General features: G+C 60.8%; 1 protein-coding gene across 1 annotated transcript; it reads right to left on the bottom strand.

The window, feature by feature from the left end:
* Positions 1-4,707: 4,707 nt before the first annotated feature.
* Positions 4,708-13,348, bottom strand: TBX1 (T-box transcription factor 1). The gene is made up of 8 exons (XM_032199195.1): positions 13,156-13,348; positions 11,615-12,074; positions 8,834-8,935; positions 7,568-7,739; positions 7,216-7,371; positions 6,029-6,096; positions 5,733-5,833; positions 4,708-5,153 (listed from the first exon to the last, which is right to left on the bottom strand). The coding sequence occupies exons 1-8, from the start codon at positions 13,346-13,348 to the stop codon at positions 4,708-4,710; spliced, it is 1,698 nt and encodes a 565-aa protein (XP_032055086.1).
* Between the last annotated feature and the right edge of the window lie 5,229 nt (positions 13,349-18,577).

Raw genomic sequence — 18,577 nt, 5'->3', positions numbered from 1 at the left:
GCTTAACTTACTTCTGATGGCTACAGGGATCCCTTTACGCAGGCAGAATTTGCACTGCACACAAACTTGCCTTTCCAATTCCTTTCAGATGAGATCCAGGTGTGACTGCCCCTTACCCACACATCACCAGCTGAAGTCCATCTGCTGGGGTGGGAGAGACTGGCCTGCCGGGGGGGCTGCGTGCCAGCAGAGGTGACCCAGAGTCATGCAGCCTCAGTGCCATGGCTCATCCCCAGCGCGTGGGAAACTCTCCCTGCCCTCCAGAACACCTGCCCTGGCTTACAGGGGGCTGCTGAGCTAAGGGGAGCCTGGAATGGAGGAACTGGGGGGGAACGTCATGCCAGCAGTCCAGCAGAGTGTACCTGCCCCACTGGCACAGCATCACGGCTGTGCTCCAGGCCTTGGCCTACCTTCTGCGGGGGGGCTGCTGCAGGAAGTAGTCCCATGGCATCGGCCCCCCGCATTCCCTCCACAGAGGAGCGAGGCATGGCAGGAGCCAGATGCCATGCAGGGAGCACCAAGAACCTGGGATTTACAGTGCACCCTTTTTGCTTTGTGCCAGCTGCCCACAAACAGGCTACGATCCCTTGCCTCAGGGCTGAGGGTGCCTGCCATCGCTTGAGCCTAACGCTCATTTATAATGTCTTTATTTGGGGGAAATGGAGCAGAGACGGGGGGAACACAGAAAGCTATTCCAGGGTTGTTGCATCCTGGTAAAGGTTGCAATGTGGGAGAAATAAACAGAAATCCAGCAAGAGCCACGAATATCTAAGTACTATGGAGGCTGGGGGCAGGGCTCTGCTCATGGTGGGCAGAAGTCTGGACATAAAGACCATCAGCGCTTCCGTGAGAAGCACAAATCCCACCACACACACAGCTGATTCTGCAGGTGAACATTTACTCTTTGTGGCCATATAGCTGGATCTCACCATCAGACCAGGCTGGGAAAAAACCTACAAGGCTCCACACTGGTACAGAAAAAGCAGTGCCCAAACCAAACCCAGGCCACATCTCACACAGCCTGGCCCAGTGGCTGCAAAATGACGTTTCACTCCTAGTGCTGTCCCTGAGTCACTCTGCACACACTGCAGCATGGAGGAAACCAAAGTAGGTGCTCTCCTGGCAATGGCCATACATGCGGGTGCTTGAGACTGCCTTAAGAGATCCCAGCCCCCACGGAGACTGAGGGGCAACTACTGGTGACCCCCTTCACCATTCATCCAGAGCATTTCTAGGGTCTCCCTGAACAGAAAGAAAAATTAAAAACAACATCCATGAAGAGTGTGAACAGCATGCATGAACGCTGCAAGCACACTGAAGTCTTACCCCCACGCTCTTAATCCTACATTTAATTTAGTCAGATTTACTAGGAATGAAAAACAACAAAATCCCCCAAACCCTAGGGTATCCCCTTTGTTTGGGTAAGTGATCAAGCAAACATCTCCCTTGTTTCACCTGCGAGTGCCTAATTCTTTATTTACCCACTGGAGTGAGTGATGTGTTTTTCAGACCTTTGGAGCAATCAGTAAATTCAGCATGTAACTTTGGCAAGTGGAGCCACACGGCTAATTTATTCCCTAGCCCTCTTTGGGAGAAACAACGGATGCTTGTAACCTTGGTGCTTGGGCCTGTTTTACTAGCAACTTTTAAATATACAGCGTTCCGTGTGACTTGAGGCAACCGTAAGTGGAAGGATTGTCTGGAAACGCTGCAGATTTCTTTCAAGTATGTGCCGTGGATCTTGGTGACAGCATGTACTGAGTGAAGTTTAAACATACATGTAATCAAATCATACAAAGTCATTTTTCAAAAGAAGCTGCAATACATATAAATAAGGCATGGCCTGTACACGATACATCTTGACTAACTGCCTGACAGGTAACATGAAATTAAAGCATTACAGCTTTTCTGTGATTTTCGTAAGGCTTCTGCTGCCCAATGTGCAGTGTTACGAGATTTTTTTTGTGTTTGTTGTAATTTTTTTGTTGTGACAGAAAAATAATCCTGTGCATTTCCCATCTCTGGAACACTCCCACCCAGTGAGATAGGTGTAGCAAGGACAAAACGCTGGTCAAAGCCCTCAGGTAGCTTGCTTTGGGGACTAAAACATGTTATAAAAAGGACTGCTAACAAGTGTAATGTTAACACAGGTACCTTGCCAGCTGATGGCTTAAACACAAGGGTAGAAATACCATTTTCACAGTTAAAACCGTGAGTCTTGACACAGTTGCATGTTCTCTCCTTCCCACTCAGTACAGGACTCCCTGTAGTGGTTCTTCCAGCCCAGAGGATGGGGTAGTGATCCTGAGCAACCACAGCCATAGGCAGAAGTTCTGTGATTTTCTTTTCTTCTAAAGGAGTTAAGTTATGCTTCCTACAGTCAAGGCAGGAACCTTGCACCACTTTCTGCAAGAGCACAGTTTAGTCCTGGTGTCTTGGGTCATTTGGTCCTCTCAGCTCTTGCAGAGAAATAGGTTTGAAAAGGTGTGTACTGAGAGCCAGTGGCACTTCTTGCGGCACTCTATGTATGTTTAAAGAAAACAAGTGCTAACAAACACAAATAGAAGCGTACCATATCCTTCCCAACTTGAACCCCCAACCCTGCATGTTGTTGCACAATGACAGATCGCCAGCAACCAGGGGGAGAACAGGGAGGGAGCAATCGCTGGGAAGATTCACTGTTTGCTCAGGGTAAACAACTCCTCAAACACCAGTTTAGCATCCCTCCTTATTTAAATGGCCTCATTTTGTAGGGGAGGTTTAGACTTCAGAGCAAACTGACCAACAAACACAAGTAACCAAACATAAAGAGACAGAAGGAAAGAAGAGGAAAAGCATTTATAAATGTCACTGTCCAACGTCTTTTCAATTTAAACATAATAAGATTATCTACATATATCTACAAATATCTACAATTATCTACACTGTTTGCAGCTATGATTCTTTGGTTGTCTTCACTTTTTCCCTACTCTGGAACTAACAGGAAAAAAAAAAAAAGCATTTGTATAATCTTTGAAAGAAATAATAAATATAACAACTTCATTAAACGTTTGACCAAAGCTTTGGCACTAATCCGTTTACACATAACAAATCATAACTGAATACTCTGAAATAACAGTGGCAAAGCAACAGAGCACATCAGAGAGCCTTTTCCCACTGACCAATAACAAGCACAAGGCTATTTTACATCAACCTTTCTGAGAACATTAATTATGGTTTAGTCAGACACTAAGAATCTCACAATTCACTGCAAATGTCAAATAAAATACATATTTCTTGCACAAGTCTTTTTCATGGATCCAGATATATTTTTTATAACAGGAAAAAAAAATACACATAAAATATTCATGTTATCCTGCACCCCTTCTTAAATCCTTCCAAAAAGTTTTGGAAGCCCAATGCCCACTGTGAGACAGAATAAATGTTGCTATTAACACTGCCACCTGCACAAAGGGATTATATTTTAAAAGATATCAAACAGTTGCGGAGTTTATTGTTAAAATGCACAAATATGGACGAATGGAGGACTCAGAAGAAAAATATCCCCTCTTCTTTTCATAGAATCACGTGGAAGAATTGGGAGAGTGTTCATAATACTGTATACCAACACAGCTGAGGAGCTGTTCTATACCTTCTCTGAACACAACATGTCTGACATTCGATGAGCAGTTGATAAAAAAACACCAGCCAACTGTTCAAAATGCATCACTGGAGTAAACCGTGATGAACAGGTCCACCTTTCCAACATGTAAGGAAAGACTGCTGAAGGAGATAGTTTAAAAAAAAAAAAAAAAAAGTACTTACCAACTTTAAGAGGAAATGCAGCAAGCAGGTAGGTGCAGAATAGGTGCTTTGGGACTACTGCAGTTTGGGTGAACCAAATACAAGGGGGAAAAGCTGCCCATTTCCTCTAAAAGGCACCTCTCAGTGGGAGAGCACCAGGAGCTCAGTGCAGGATGTAGGAAGGCAGTGTCGTGAGGCTGCCTCGGGAAGCAGCCAGACCACAACCTATTGCTGCGAACACCCCGCGAGGACGCCCCCCTCACCCCCAGCCTCGTTTTTACACCTTGGTGGGAGAGCGGGGAGCAGCTCGTGGCCGTGCTGGTGGCCGCGGCCTCGCCAGCGCTGCTCGGCCCGCCGGGTGAGGCCCAGCGCTGCCGGGCAGCTCAGCAGCGGGGCGCAGCGCTTACAGTGACGATTCCAAGTGTTCCCTTAGGTTAAACTCTGTGTCCTTTCACAGTCTCCTCCGGCAGCCCCCGCGGTGAGCCCGAGGATCCCGGGCCGGCTGCCGGCAGTTGGTGCAGGCGAGGCCCCTTCCCGAGGCCCGCCGCCGCCCCGGCCAGCCTCGCACCGCCCTCGGGGCCGGGGCCTCGGTCCCGGCACCTCGCCGCTCCCCCGGCACCTCAGCCCCGAGCGGGGCGCGGCGGGACAACGCCCGGGGGGCCCCGCTGAGCGCCGGGAGGCGGCGGCCATCCCCTCACAGCCCGGCCCCCTCACGGCGGAGCGGACGCGGCGCCGCCTCGCCATTGGCCTGGCCGCTTGTCAATCACCGAGCCGGCCTATCAGCTCCCGCGCAGGGCGGGCCGAGAGCGAAAGGCGGGAAGGAGGCGGCTGAGGGGAGCGGCCGTTTAACGGTCGCGGCACGCGGGGCCGGGGAAGGAGGAGGAGGAGGAGGAGGAGGAAGGCGGCCGGGGGGGGCGGGCGGCGTTACCGGGGCCCGTAGTCGTAGGCGGCGGGGCCGGCGGGCGGCGGGTAGACGTTGGCGGCGCTGACGGGGTGGTGGTGGTGGTGGTGGTGGTGCGGGTGGTGCGGGTGCGGGTAGCCGTGGCCGCGGATGGCGGGCAGCGGGTAGGGGGCGGGCCGGCTCTTGGCCCCCAGGTAGTGCTCGTAGGCGGCGGGCGGGTACTTGTAGGGGTGCTGCTGCAGCGCCTCGCCGGCCTCCAGCCGCACCTCGTGCTGGGGGGGGCTGGGCCGCCCGCCGCCGCCCCCCAGGGGCACCAGGCCGCCGCCGCCTCCTCCTGCTGCTGCCGCTCCTCCGCCGGGCAGCGCCGGGCTCAGCACCCGCGCCAGGAGCTGCTGGTGCGCGGCCTCGGCGTGCAGCGGGGCCCCGGCGGCCGCCTCCCGCTCGTAGTCGCGGCGGGCGTCGGCTGCGTCTGCGGGGGGCAGGCGGGGAGAGGAGAGGAGAGGAGAGGAGAGGGTGAGCTGGGAGATGGGAGCGGGGAGAGCCCCCCCCGGCCCCCGCAGGGTGGGACGGGACCTCCCGGCCGCCACAAAGGGAGCTGCCGCGACACGCCTGGCATCGCCGCGGTTGTGCAACGCTGAATAAATAGAGGCGGCCCGCGGTGGCTGCGGGAGAGGGGCCATGGGTGTGTGTGTGTGTGATGGGGGGGGCGGTGGGCAGGGGGAGCTGGGTGACCCGACGGCAGCTCCCCAACGCGCTGCTGGGGTGTGCCAAGAGGGCACGGGCACCGTGAGGAGCAGAGCTGGCAGCCCGGGAACCCCAGGTGGGACTCCCTAAATAAATAAAAAGCTGCTGTTCTCTAAAGCAGCCAAGCTGTTGAAGCACGACAGCTTTACACCTAAGAAAGGGGAGTTAGGGTAAAAAGGTGGCTGGCTTTGTCTAAAAAATATGTGGTAGTGCAACGCTCAGGAGCAAGGGCAGCTGCACACCAGCACGGCGAGCGAGGCTGGCCCCAAGGACATGTGTTGGCCCGGCCCCGGAGGGTGCTCACCTTTCTCTGTGCCGTTCTGGTGCGCAGGGGAGGACACTGGGTTCCGCGATCTGGCAAAAGCACTCATGAGAGGCAGGGCCCCCGGCCTGTGATTCCTGGGCCTAGAAGAAGGAGGGGAGAAGTAATACGGAGGCAGTGGTCCTGCCAAGTGAATACCTACAGCCTTGCTGCCAGCAAACAGAGCTGACCCAGCGGCACCCAAACACCATGAAAAGTGTTGTGCAAAGGTGCACTGGGCAGGTGCACGCTACGCTCGGTGAGAAGGGGGCTAGCAGTAATCAAAGACACAGCCTTACCAGTCCTCAGGGTCGCAGTCTCTGAATCCCTTGGCAAAAGGGTTGCTGGCGATCTTCAGCTGCGTGATCTGTAAGGAGAAGGTGGGAAATGTCTCAAAGTGGAAGACGGGGCAACTCCGTTAGCGAGCGTGTCTCTGAGCAGCTCCGGGAGCCAGCAGTGCCCGGTTTAATGGAGCCGGGCACTCCCTGCCACGGCACAACCACGTGCATTCCCCATTAGAAAACGCGGGACAGGACGCCACCTAATACGAGTTCAAGGCAAAGGGAGAGGCGGCTGCAAAAGCTGTGTAAATGCACTTGTAAGAGAATGCCACATTATATGGGTCACCACCGGAGCAGCTAAGACAAATCACTGGATAAATCATACTTATGTATTTATTTAATTCGCCGGGGAGAAGGCAGGACATTTTCTATATTTAAGCAAATCCACGGATAAAGTATGTGATTGTGAGTTTCCGGAATGGGTTGAAAAACAAACTTTAAGCCCCTCCGTGACAGTTCCAGCCTTAGAGGTCAAACTGATAGAAAGCAGGAGAGAAAGAGCAGCTGTCCGGAGCCATCAGGCAAATGCCAGCCGGGGAGGGACTCCGGAGCCCCTTAAAGGCACAGCCTTGCTCCGGCCCGGCCGCAGCATCCCGCAGGGGCCCCGGCATGCCCGGAGTGGTGGTACAGCGAGGCACGGCCCCGGCTGCTTGGGGACAGCCCTGGGGACAGTCCCTGTGGCATCAGCGCAGAGCTGGGTCAGCGCTGAAAAGCCTCTGCTCACAAACTGTGGTTGTGATCACGGCTGGGATTCCTGCTCCTTAGGCTGCGATTTAGAGGAGCAATTGGATTAAGCGCTGCCCAAAAATCTGCATCAGTTTGGGGGACGGGTTGGTTCGGTTTTAAATATATTGTTTTCTGAGCGGGAACAGACCGAGCCCGGAGAAGCAAAATCACAGATTTAGCCAAACAAATAGTGAGTGACATCCCGCAGCGGGGAGCCTCCAGTTTCCCATCGAGCCCGAGCCCGGTTCTCGGGTTTACAGCCGCAGGGAGCTGCCCCCGGGCCAGGGAACACAGCAAGGGGGCCAGCGCTGCCTCGGGGCGCAGCTCCTGCCCGGCTCCAGGCACTGCCCCGGCCCTAAGCGCCCCTGCCTGCACTTCTGGGGCTCCCCCCCAGCGCCCCGGTCCCGCTGCCGCCTCACCCGGTGGTTCTGGTAGGCGGTCACGGCGGTGAAGCGCGTCTCCTCAAAGACGAAGGTTTTGAAGTTCTCCTCCGCGTATTTCTCGCTGTCTTTCCGGGGGTCCACGTAGACCACGTGAAAACGCGGCTGGTATCTGTGCATGGAGTTCAAAATGATCTGAATGATAAAACGAGCAAGGAGACAATAACTGATCCAGGCGGAGCTTTGAGAGAGGAGAGCGCAGCCCCCGGTCCCCCCTGCCCGGGGCAGGGCGCTGAGCCCCGCGGGGACACCGGGGTGCGGGCAGCGGCCCCCCGGGAACCAGGGCGCGGGGAGCCCCCGGGGCTCGTCGCCTCCCCTCGGGAACACTTACATGCCCGTTGTCGTCCAGCAAGTTGTTGGTCAGTTTGAGCTTATCGAAGGAAACGATCTGCTTCATCCACTGCGCCCCTTTGGCCGGGGAGTCCGGGTGGTAGTGCACCCTGCCGGGGGTGGCGGGGTCGGCTTTGCCGGCCACCAGCCAGGAGGAGCTGTGGAAGGCGTACCTGCCAGCAAGGGGGGCACCGTCAGCCACGGCCCGTGGTGCTCCCAGACATCCCCCCCGGGCTGCAGCGCTTGGGGACCCCCGAGGAGCCCGGCCTGGGGGTAGCCCCTGGTCCCGGGAAGGAGAGGAAGAGGCTCCCGACAGCCGGTCAGGTTGCGGGGAGAGAAATCGCGTTTGACGGGGATGGAGTTGGCGGGAGAGAAATCTGCGGGACGCAGGAAATTTATAGCTACCTGTACAGACTGGGGAGAGAAGCCACAAAAGCTCCCCCTTCCTCTAAAAAAAAGTGAAAGGGAGCTCTCTATACAGTAATGTTCTGGCTCTAAGCGAAGAGTGGAAATTTATGTGCAGATTAATAGCAGGTCCAGAGTTTAGCAGCCTTGTTTCATTCTTTCAAAGTCCGTATTCAACAGTAACATTTAAAACAGAGAAACCAATCTTCTATACACGTGTTTACTTTAAAAGCCAGTGTTTGCACAGCGGGAATTAGACACCATTGGACTCGAGCAGAAACATTACTTTTTAAAGATATACTCAATTGGATGTTATATATCCCACTTCCCTTGACAAGCAAACATTTCTAGGACGCCCTGAGAATTTGGATATCTGTCTAAATATTTATATATCGGACCTGCGATTCCTACGCGCGCTGCCTGCTCGGCGTCCTGATCTGAAGCTAAATACATAATGCGCCTTTCACTGTCTTAAAATTAAAGGGGTTGCAAATCAGACCGCATCTCTGCCTTGCGACTCGCCCGTTTCCGAGGCCTTCCTATGCTGCTGCTGGAAACAAGGGGAGGGTTTTGTGGCTTGGACAGCCGGTGCCTTCCCTGCGAACAAAACCCGCTCTCTTCACCCCAGCGCCCGGCAAGCGAGCTCCTCAGCCGGCACAAGCAGCCCTTGGGGGGATTTTTGCGTGGGGCAGTGGCGGAGCAGCGGGGTGGGGAGGCTGTCCTGGGCAGGACAGCACTGAGCCCCGCGCTTTTGGCTGCCCTGCTTGCGTCTGGGTGCTGCAGTCGCTGTGCACAAGCCCAGGAGGTCAGGGGGGGTCCCCAACCCAAAACTTGTCCCGGCAGGCAGGAGCGGGGTACTTGCCGGTATCGCTTGTCATCCACAGGGACAAAATCCATGAGGAGCATGTAGTCAGCCATGGGGTCCATGCCGAATATCTTCACCTGGAAGGTGGGGAACATGCGCCTGCCGCAGAGCAGAGAGAAGGGAGAGCTGAGCTGAGCCGAGCTGAGGGGCCACAGGGAGCCCCGAGGGGGCACACGAGGGTGCTGGGGCCGGCTGCGGAAGCCCCACGGCTGGGGAGAGGAGGGCAGGGGCATAATTCCTCACTCTGGATTTTCCCCTTTTTCCTGCTGATCTGAACTGAGGCTGATGAGAGGCATTGCCCCTACCCTGGACCCACACCTGAGCCGGGTTAGGGCCCTGGGCTGGCACAGCCGGGCCCTTCTGCGGGCGACCCCAGGGAACCAAATTCCCGTTTCTACCCCTCCAAAATTGGCGCAGTTTTAAAGCTGCAGCCACAAGAGCAGCGCAGCCCCTGCACACAGAACAAAACCTCCCCCAGCCCGGAGGGGCAAACGAAGCCCCCAGGCTGGTAGGAACTGGAGGGCAACCGGCATCTCCCAGCGAGCCCCCTCCCGGTCCCCGCAGCTCTGCAGCAGGAGCGGGGCGAGAAGGAGCCGGGCGCTGGGCAGGGCGGCCCCGGGGCTGTCCCCGCGCTGCTCCGCGCAGCCCCCGGGGAGGTGGCCGGGCTGGGGCCGCGGGTGCCGGGCTCGGGGAGGGCACGGCTCCCCCGAGGGGCTGCGGTGGGAGTGGGGCCAGGGGCCGGGCTGGGCGCACGGCTCCCCACCGGGACCCGCCGAAGATGCGCCCGAGCGCCGGCGCTGGCTGCGGCTTCCGTTTGGTTCCGTGAGGATTTCCCCGAGTAGGAAACAAAGCGAGCAGCGGCGGGCGGCATTTCGGGAAGGGGGGCTGCAGCCGTTGAAAAACCAAACTGAAGCCGCCGCCCGCAAAAGCAATCCGGTCACCAGCGGGTACCAGCAGGCCCCCCCGGCTCTGTCTCGGGGCGCACGGCCGGGCTGCTGCGCACCTCCCCGGGACCGTTTTGGTTGCGTACTGCTCCCTGCCGCCGAGGAGAGGCTGCCTGCCCCTGCCTTCCCCTGCCTTTCCCCGCGGCCGTGGCATCCCCGGCCCGGCCCCGCCGGCAGCAGCGGGGACGGGGAGCGGGGTCTCCTTCTCCGTAACGCCTTAGTAAAGTCTGGAGGACGTTTCCAATAGCTTCCTCTGTTATTATTATTTTTAAAGGTGTAAAAGCCCCCATTAGCTCCAGTTCCGGTGTTTCTTGTTTTAAAACGAAGTTTTAAAACAAACAACCCGAGTTGATAAGACCCACCTAGACAAACAGCAGGGCCGGCCCAGAGGCGCTGGGAGAGAACAGGCTTCGCAGCGCCTTCCCCAAGCCTTTTCCTGCCGTTTTTTACCCCATTTTCTCCTGTTTTTATCCGCCTGCCTGGAGATTTGTCGATATCATAAAATAAACGAAGAAGAAGGGGGAAGAAAACCCGCGATTCAAATCGACTTCGCTCCTTCAGGGGCCCTTTCGGAGTCGGCTACGGGCGACCCTCCCGCTGCCTCGGGAGAGCGAAGAAAGGCAGAGCGAAGGGCTCCTGTTTGCAGAGAGCGTCCGCCCGGAGCCTGGCCGACCTTTTCCGCTGAGGAAGGCAGCGCCGAGCCCGGCGGCAGCGAGCGGCACGGCCCGGCGCCGGGCGGCCACCGGCTGCGGGAAATGCCGCCCGGGGTCCCGCAGCCGCGGCCGGCCCCTCGGCGGCTGCTCCTCCGGCTTGCGCCGCGGTGGTTTGTTTAGTTTGTTTAGTTAGAGGAAATCGCTGTATTTTTAAAAAAATACGCAAATATTTGCCTATAAATATATTTAAGTTTTGGCACCCCCAGGACCCTCCCCATGGCCGGAGGGGACGCGCGGCCGCTGTGGCTGGGCCGTTCCCGAGCGGCCCCGGCCGCTGCAGCCGTTCCCGGGGCTCACGGAGAGCAGCCACCGGGGCGTTCGTTGGTTTGGTTGCTTTGCTTTGCTTTCCTCCCCCCAGCCGGGATCGCTTTAAATCACGGGAACGACGAGCTCGCCCCCCAGGAGGCAGCGTCTGCCCGCAGCCCTCCGCAGCTCTCCGCTTGCGGCCCCGGCGATCGCAATTAACCGCAGTAATTAGCACAATTACCGTTCTTCACCCCCCCACGCGCTCTGCTCCCTTCCAGCGCGGCCCCATCCTGTGCAGCCCGGCCGGGAGCGAGCTCCCGGTCCCGGTGCCGGGGCGCAGCGGAGCCGCCGTGGCCGCGCAGGGCCGAGCCGGGCCGGGCCGGGCCGGGCTGTGCCGCGCTCCTTCCCCGCTCCTCGGGAAGTGCGGTCGGCCTGGAGGGCGCTTTGAGGTTTAAAACCGCCTGAGCCGGGGGCTGTTTGCAGTCCCCGCCGAAAGGAAAAGTTGTGCCCGTGCTCAGCATTTATCCAGTTACAGGTACTGCGCGGGTGCGGGTCGGGTGTTGTTTTTTTTTCTTCCTCCTGTTCTGCTGCTGCCCGCCCCGGGCAGGTCCGTGTGCTCCGGGGACGGGGCCGCCTTTAAATCCCCAGCGGGACAACCGAGAGCCGGCGCCCGGCGCCCTCCCGGCGGCGGCGAAACCCCGCGGCGGAGCCTCCACGGCCCGGCCCGGCCCGGCTCGGCCCTGCCCGCCGCCCGCCGCCCCTTCCCCGCAGCACCGGAGGCCTTGGGGCCGCGGGAGCTCGCCAATTTCTCCCCGGGTAAGAGGCCGAAGGTCAACCGACGGCAACCCCGCGGCCGCCCGGGGCTCCGCACTGACCTGCCGGCCTTGGTGACGATCATCTCGGTGCCCAGCTGGTTGAACTCGTCCCACAGCGCCTTCATCTCCAGCTGGACGCTGACGTTGGCCACCTTCGGGTTCTTCTTCACCGGCGCCTTGGCCGCGGCGGCCGCCCCCGCGGAGCAGCCCGAGACGGCGGCGGGTCCCGCGGCGGCTCCCCCGGCGCCCTCGGGCGGTTCGGGGCCGGGGGGCGGCGGGTTGGGGCCGGCCGCCGCCGCCCCGCCGAAGGGGTAGCCGTGCTGGGGCTGGGGCGGCGGGTGCGGGTGCTGCTGAGCCGTGCAGGGCTCGTAGTGCGGCGGCTCATGCTGTCCGTACGGGTCCCCCGGGGAGGGGGAGAGGTGGTACCCCCCGGAGGCGTTCAGGCTGCTCAGGCTGTTGGCCGTGAAAGCTGCAACATCGCAAAAATGGGACAGCTGGGTGAGCCAGGGGCTGGAGATAGCTGAAATCATTCCAAAAAACAGGCAGGCGGTCAGGGCTCCGCTCCGGCAACCGCTTTCCTCCCAGCTCCGCGCCGCTCCGCGGGGTGCCCTCCGCCTCCGCCGCTGCCCCGCGCCCGGCCCAGCGGGGCGCCTCCCCCTTCCCGCTTCGCCTGGCCCCGGCCCCGCTCCCCCCGGGGCAGGCGGGGAGCTCGCTGCTCCCGCTGCCTGCCTGCCTGCCTCGGCGCTTTTTCCCCCCCCTTTTTTTTTTTTTTATTTTTTTTTTTCTCTGCAAACCCGAGAGATCTGCCAAGAGCCGCGGCGGTGCATTGCCGGTGTTATCTCTGCAGAAGGCCTCCCTCGCCGCACGCGAAATGGGACAAAGCAAATTCCCCTTCCCCCCCTCCCCCAAATTCTTTTTTTTTTTTTTTTTTAAAAAAAAAAAAAGGAGGAGGGGAAAAAATTAAAAAAAAAAAAAAAAAAAGAACGAAACCGGTTCTTATTTCCGTGTAGTGCCGGTGCTGCAGGTAAAGTCCCTCGCTCTGGAGCCGCGGGGCCTTGGCTGCCAGAGGCAGGAGGAGCGGGGTTGGCAAATCCCCCCCCGTGTGGGCATCCCCGAGCGAGAGCAGGGGGCGGCCGGGGCCCAGCGCAAGGCTCCGGGCTCGGTCCAGGGCCCCCGGCACGGCCCCGGAGCGCAGCCCCCGGCCGCCGGCCCGAGCGGGCCCCGCGGCGCAGCACAGGGCCGCCCCGGGGACGGGCGCGCTCCTCCGGGTCCCCTCCGAGGCCCCGAGGCTGCTCCAGGCCCCGCGGTCTCTGGGATCTCCTCCGGCGGAGCCCCCGGGCCGGGCAGGGGCCGCGGAGCCGGCGGGAGCCGAGCCCAGGCCCGCCGCAGCCCGGGGCACGGCCGGTGCCGTCGGGGATGCTCCGCGGGCAGAGCCTCGGCCCCGTCCCGGCCGAGCCGGGGGTGGGGGGCACCGCTGCGAGCCCCCGGCAGCGGCCCCGCGGGGGCAGGCCGGGCTCCCGGCCCCTCCGTCAGGCCGGGGGGCGTTCAGAGCGTCGGCCGGGCGGCGGGCGGGGGGTCGCGGCTCCCCGCAGGGCGCTCACCTTCCATGTCCCTGGTGACGGTGCTGAAGTGCATCTTCGGCGGGCGGCTGGCGGGGCCGGCGGGCGCGCTGCGGCCACCGCGGCGCTCCTCCAGCGCTCCCTTCCCTGCTCGCTCGGCGGCGGCGGCGACTGAAATCAGAGAGGCGATACTGAAAGCATTTGCCTTGGGAGACAGAGGGCTGTTTTCGTCCATAGGGGAGACACCAATGCAGGAGCGGCAGCCGCGGCAGCCTCCCACCACGAGCCCCCCCCTCCCGCCCCTCACTCCCCTCCTTTCTAGCGCACCATCCAGGGAGGTGCGAGCGGGACCCCCCCTCCTTCCACACAGGGGGGAGGGGAGCTAAAAAAAATAACACAACAAAAAACGCACACAAACAAAAAAAAAAAAAAAAAGAAAAGAAAACAACCCAAAGCCTCTGCCCCCCCCTCGGGAAAGGCGTTGAGGAGCAAAAATCTGCCCCGGGGCCCTGTGCGGACAGCGCCGAGCGCTGCAGCGCCCGGACCGAGCCCTGCTGGGGACAGGGGATTGGGGCGGGGGGGGGGGGAGACAAATAAATAACGCCCCGAATTCCTTCCCCGGGGTCTCAGTTTCTCTCCCCCACAACTTCTCTCTGTGCAGTTTATTAATTTCTCTCCTCTCTTCCCTTCCCCCAGCCGCCACCTCCTGCTCCTGCCCCCCCGTGCCCCCCCGCACGCAGGGACAGTGGCTCCCTTGGAGGCGCTTTTCCCCCGTTCAGCGGCTGGGAGGCGTCACATGGAAGCCGGGGGTGTTTGCCTGCAGAAGCGGCGGCGGCGGCGGCGAAAGCGAAGTGAAACTCCTGCCGAGACGGTGTCAAAGGGCTGGGGAGGCCCTTCCCCGCCTCCCGGGCACGGCGAGCGGCCGCCGGGGAGGGCCGGGATGTGCCGCGGGGCGGGCGGAGGGGCCGCCGGTGTCAATCACGGCGCCGGGAGCCGGCCGACGGGAAGGGAAGGGAAGGGAAGAGCCGAGCCGGGCCGAGCCGAGCCCGGCGTCACGCTGCGGATGTCCGGGAACCAGAAGGGGATTGCTCCCTTCCTCCGGCACCCAGCCGCCGCGGGGCTCCGGGCTGCCCCGGCCCGGCCCGGGGCTCGGTGGCCGCGGGGGCTGCCCGTCGGGGCGCGCTGCGGGAGCGGTGCCGCCGGTAGCCCCGGCCGTGCGGGCTGGGAGCCCTGGGAAGCCAAGCCCCGGGCCACCAGAGCCCCGAATCGCACGCAGGCGTTGGAGCGTTCCCTTCGCCCATAAAAAAGAATACTAATACCAAAATACATTTCAAAAGCGCAGAAAACGGAAAGCAAGCGGCGGGGCACAAGGCGAGCCCTTGCGCGGCCCGGCGTGAGAGCCCGCGGTGGCGGCAGCACCTGCCTGGCTCGGGGGCCGCCGTCCCCGGTCCCCGGCGTTGTCCCGGCGAGGCGCTCGCTACTCACCGCCCGGCACCGGCCCCTCGGAGCGCCGCCGCGTCCCCCGGGCCCGTCCTTCGCATCGGCGCGGGGCCAGGCGGCTCACCCGCCCCGCCGGGCCCGGCCCCGGGCCCCTGTCCCCGGCCCGGCCCCGGTGCCGGTGCCGGTGGCTCCGTCGGGCGGCCGCGGCGAAGTCCCGGGGGAGCTGCCCCCGACGGGGCGGGCGGAGCCGTGGGGCGCGCCGGTGGCTACCGCCGCACCGGGGCTTGCATAACCCGAGCGGTGCGCCGAGAGCCCGAGTGAGCAAGCGGGTTATATATAGCTGCCCTGTCTGTAGCCTGCGGGGCTTGATTCTTCTGTTGAAATATTATCTTTGGATGCGGTAAAAATATTTGCAGAGAAAAATCTAGACTACTCGTACATATTTGAGCATATGTTCCTGCAGCTGAACGCACAAGGGCACAACGGGACGCGGGCGGGGGTTGTTTCCGTGCCGCTGCGGTTCCCGGCCGGGGCATTTTCGGTGCCGGGAGCAGGGGCAAAGGGGGTCTCGGTGCGGCCCCGCGCTGCTGCCTGGCTGCGAGCAACGCAGGAGGGGAACGGATTTCGTTAGGAGCCCACGAAGCAAAGCTCCCGGGGTGCGGGGGGAAACGAAGGAGCCGCGAACGCGAGCGGCAAAGCGGCCCCGGGAGGTGCCCGGCCCTGGGGCAGCCTCTCCCGCGGGAGGAAAAAATACCTGGGAATTAAGAAAAGTCCCGAACCCAGCGCCCCAACAGAGGAGGGAGCTGAGGGGTTGCTGTCCGTGCTTTGCTTGCCCCGACTTTCTCCCTTTCTCTCGGCTCTTTCCCTTTCCCCTTCCTGCTTCGTGGCTGCAGCCGCAGCGGGAAGCGGCGCCCCGTCGGGCACAGCCCGGGTGCGGAGCCCTCGGCCTGGCCCCCCGCGGGGGACTGCACAGGACCCCCCGGGATCAGGGGACCCCCCGGGATCAAGAGACCCTCTGCGAGCTGGGGATCCCCCGGGAACAGCCTCCAGCCGTGCCACGGGGCCGCCCGCCCCCCCCCAGCCCCCAAATCGCTGCTGCCCTGGGGGTCGTGGAAGCCCCGCGGCCCCGCTCCCAGCCCCGGGCCGGCCTCCCCGTGCTCCCACCAGGACCCTAAAGCCCCCGGCCACGTTTCCCGGCCGTCTCCCCAGCCCCCGGGCGCTTGTCCCGCTCCCCGGCCGCTCTGCTTCGCCGGAGCGCTGCGAAGCGAATCCAGCCTCGACGCGGGGCTGTGCCGCCGCCGGGCTCACACCGCGCTGCCGCCGGCGCTGCGGCCCTCCCCGGTCCGGGGCTGAACGGATCGAGCCTGGGGGCTGTCGGAAAGGCAACGAGGGTGAGGGGGGGTCCTCTGAAACCCCCTCCCCCACCTCGCCCGCTCAGGCTGGGGGGGGCAGCCCGGGCTTGTCCCACCGGGAGCGGCTCTGCGCTGCGGGAGAGGCGAAAAAAAGCCGCCCCCCCCGGCCCGGGGCACCCCTCTCCTGTGCCCCGCCGTCCTCGGGCCTCGGCGGCAGTGGGAAACCAACGCGGCGCTCCAGTCCCCGCGGCCCCCCGACGGCAGCCCCAGCCCCGCCGCCGGCTCCCCCCGTGGGGGTCCCGCAGCCCGCAACGCCCCGCACCTTTCAGGCGAGCCGGGGCCGGACGCCGCGGGCAGCTCCCTTCGTCCTCCCTCGCAGGGTTTTTCCCCCTCCGGCTCCGCTCCAGCCCCGGGGTCGGGCGGTGGCACTTTTGGCCGGGCTGTGCCGCAGGTGCGGCCCCGACGGGCTCTGCCCGCTCCCGGGGGCCCGGCGGGGACAGAGCCCCCGCTTTCTTTCGCTCTCAGCCCTCCCGCAGCTCCCCTCCCGTCCCCCCCAGGCCCCGCGTGTCCCTCCCGCCCCTCACCTCTGCTCCCCGACGAGCCCCCGGCGAGCCCGGCCTGCGGGGGAGCTGGGGGGGCTCGCACGGCCCGGCTCGGGCTTGCGGCGGCAGCCCCGGCTCCCCGCCGAGCTGCGGGGCTCGGGGAGCAGCACATAAATAGCGGGGGGTGGGGGGGTGAAGGGGGTGGGGGGCAGCGGCAGCCAGCCGGGGCTGCGGCCGGGCAGGGGCAGCCCCGCACTCCGCGCACGGCCCGGAGGGGAACAGCCCCGGGGCCGGGGCCGGGGCCGGGCGAGCCCCGCGCTGGGAGCGGAGCGGAGCGGAGAGGTCCCGGTCCCGGTGTCCGGCGTCTCTGCAAGCCGGTGCCACAAACCGGGAGCCGGCACCGCGGCGACACCGCGGGGGAGCTGGGCTGAGGAGCCGCGGGGAGTGCGGGATTCGTTGTGAGAGGGCAGAGAGGGGACAGCCGGGGCTGCCGGCAGGTGAGGGAAGCCCGCAGCTCCCGCAGCTCCCCGGGAAAACGCGGATTTTCTGCCGTGGGGTTTGGGACCGTTATCGACGAGCACTGCTGTTACTCTTGCAGCCAACATCGTTATTATTCCGACTACGGCGCCTGTTAGGATTATTTTGCAACTGCCGCTTGAACTGTAAGAACCGAAATTAACGAATGCATCTGACGGATCGAAAAATCAAACGTGTCGTTAACCAGCAGCCACCGAGAAAGACTGACAGAAGGGCAGAACGAGAGTAAGAAGAAGGAAACGAGAAAGAGATAAAGATACATAAAGATAGAAAAAGAAGGAAAGAGAGAGAAGAAGAAAAGAAATTGAAGAAATTGAAGAAGTAACAGAACAGAAGAAGGAAAGAGAGGAATAAGAAAAAGAGAGAGAGAGAGAGAGAGAGAAAGAAAAAGAAAGAAAGAAAGAAAGAAAGAAAGAAAGTAAGAAAGAAAGAAAGAAAGAAAGAAAGAAAGAAAGAAAGAAAGAAAGAGAAAGAAAGAAAACGAGAAGGAAAAAAAAAGAAAAAAAAAAAGAAAAAAAAAGGTGAGAAAGACAGAAAGAGAAAGCAAAAAGAAAGCGAGAGCGCCCACGACGTCGGGGAGACCGCTAGGAGCAGACAGCAGGCGCGGGGAGGCGGCGAGCCGGGCTGGTGGCCCCGCAGCCCCGCTCGCCCCTGGCGCTCTCGGGGCCGCCGCCGCCGCTCGCCGCTGCCCCCGGGGCGCCCCCAGCCCGCTCCCCCCGGGGCGCGGCGCTGCCTGGGCTCGGCCCGGCCCCGCTGCCCCGCAGGTGCCACCTGAGGCCGAGCCGGGAGCGGGTCCTGCTCCGGCCTCCCCCGGGCGCCGCACGGGGCTGCTGCGGGAATCTGGGCCGGGACCCGGGCTGGGGAAGAAAGGCGGGAGGTGAGGGAATGGAGAGAAAGGGAGAGAAAGGGAGAGAAGGGGAGAGGGAGTAGAGGAAGAGAAGAGAAGAGAAGAGAAGAGAAGAGAAGAGAAGAGAAGAGAAGAGAAGAGAAGAGAAGAGGAGAGGAGAGAAGAGAAGAGAAGAGAAGAGAAGAGAAGAGAAGAGAAGAGAAGAGAAGAGAAGAGAAGAGAAGAGAAGAGAAGAGAAGAGAAGAGAAGAGAAGAGAAGAGAAGAGAAGAGAAGAGAAGAGAAGAGAAACAGAAAGAGTAAAGAAAATAGCAAAGAAAATGAAAAGAAAAAGAAAATGAAAACGAAAAAGAAAAGAAACAAACAAAAAGAAAAAAAAAAGAGCAGAAAAAAAGGAAACAAAAAAAAGGAGAAACAAAAAAGAAAAGAGAATCAGAAAAAAAAAAAGAAACAGAAAAGAGAAAGAAAAGAAAGGAAAAGAGAAAAAAAAGAAAGGAAAGGAAAGGAAAGGAAAGGAAAGGAAAGGAAAGGAAAGGAAAGGAAAGGAAAGGAAAGGAAAGGAAAGGAAAGGAAAGGAAAGGAAAGGAAAGGAAAGGAAAGGAAAGGAAAGGAAAGGAAAGGAAAGGAAAGGAAAAGAGAAGAGAAGAGAAGAGAAGAGAAGAGAAGAGAAGAGAAGAGAAGAGAAGAGAAGAGAAGAGAAGAGAAGAGAAGAGAAGAGAAGAGAAGAAAGGAAAAGAAAAGAAAAGAA

Source organism: Aythya fuligula, chromosome 17 (genome assembly GCF_009819795.1).
Source record: "Aythya fuligula isolate bAytFul2 chromosome 17, bAytFul2.pri, whole genome shotgun sequence".
In the NCBI taxonomy this organism is placed as follows: Eukaryota; Metazoa; Chordata; class Aves; order Anseriformes; family Anatidae; genus Aythya; species Aythya fuligula.
This window is presented reverse-complemented; position numbering and strand designations above follow the sequence as displayed.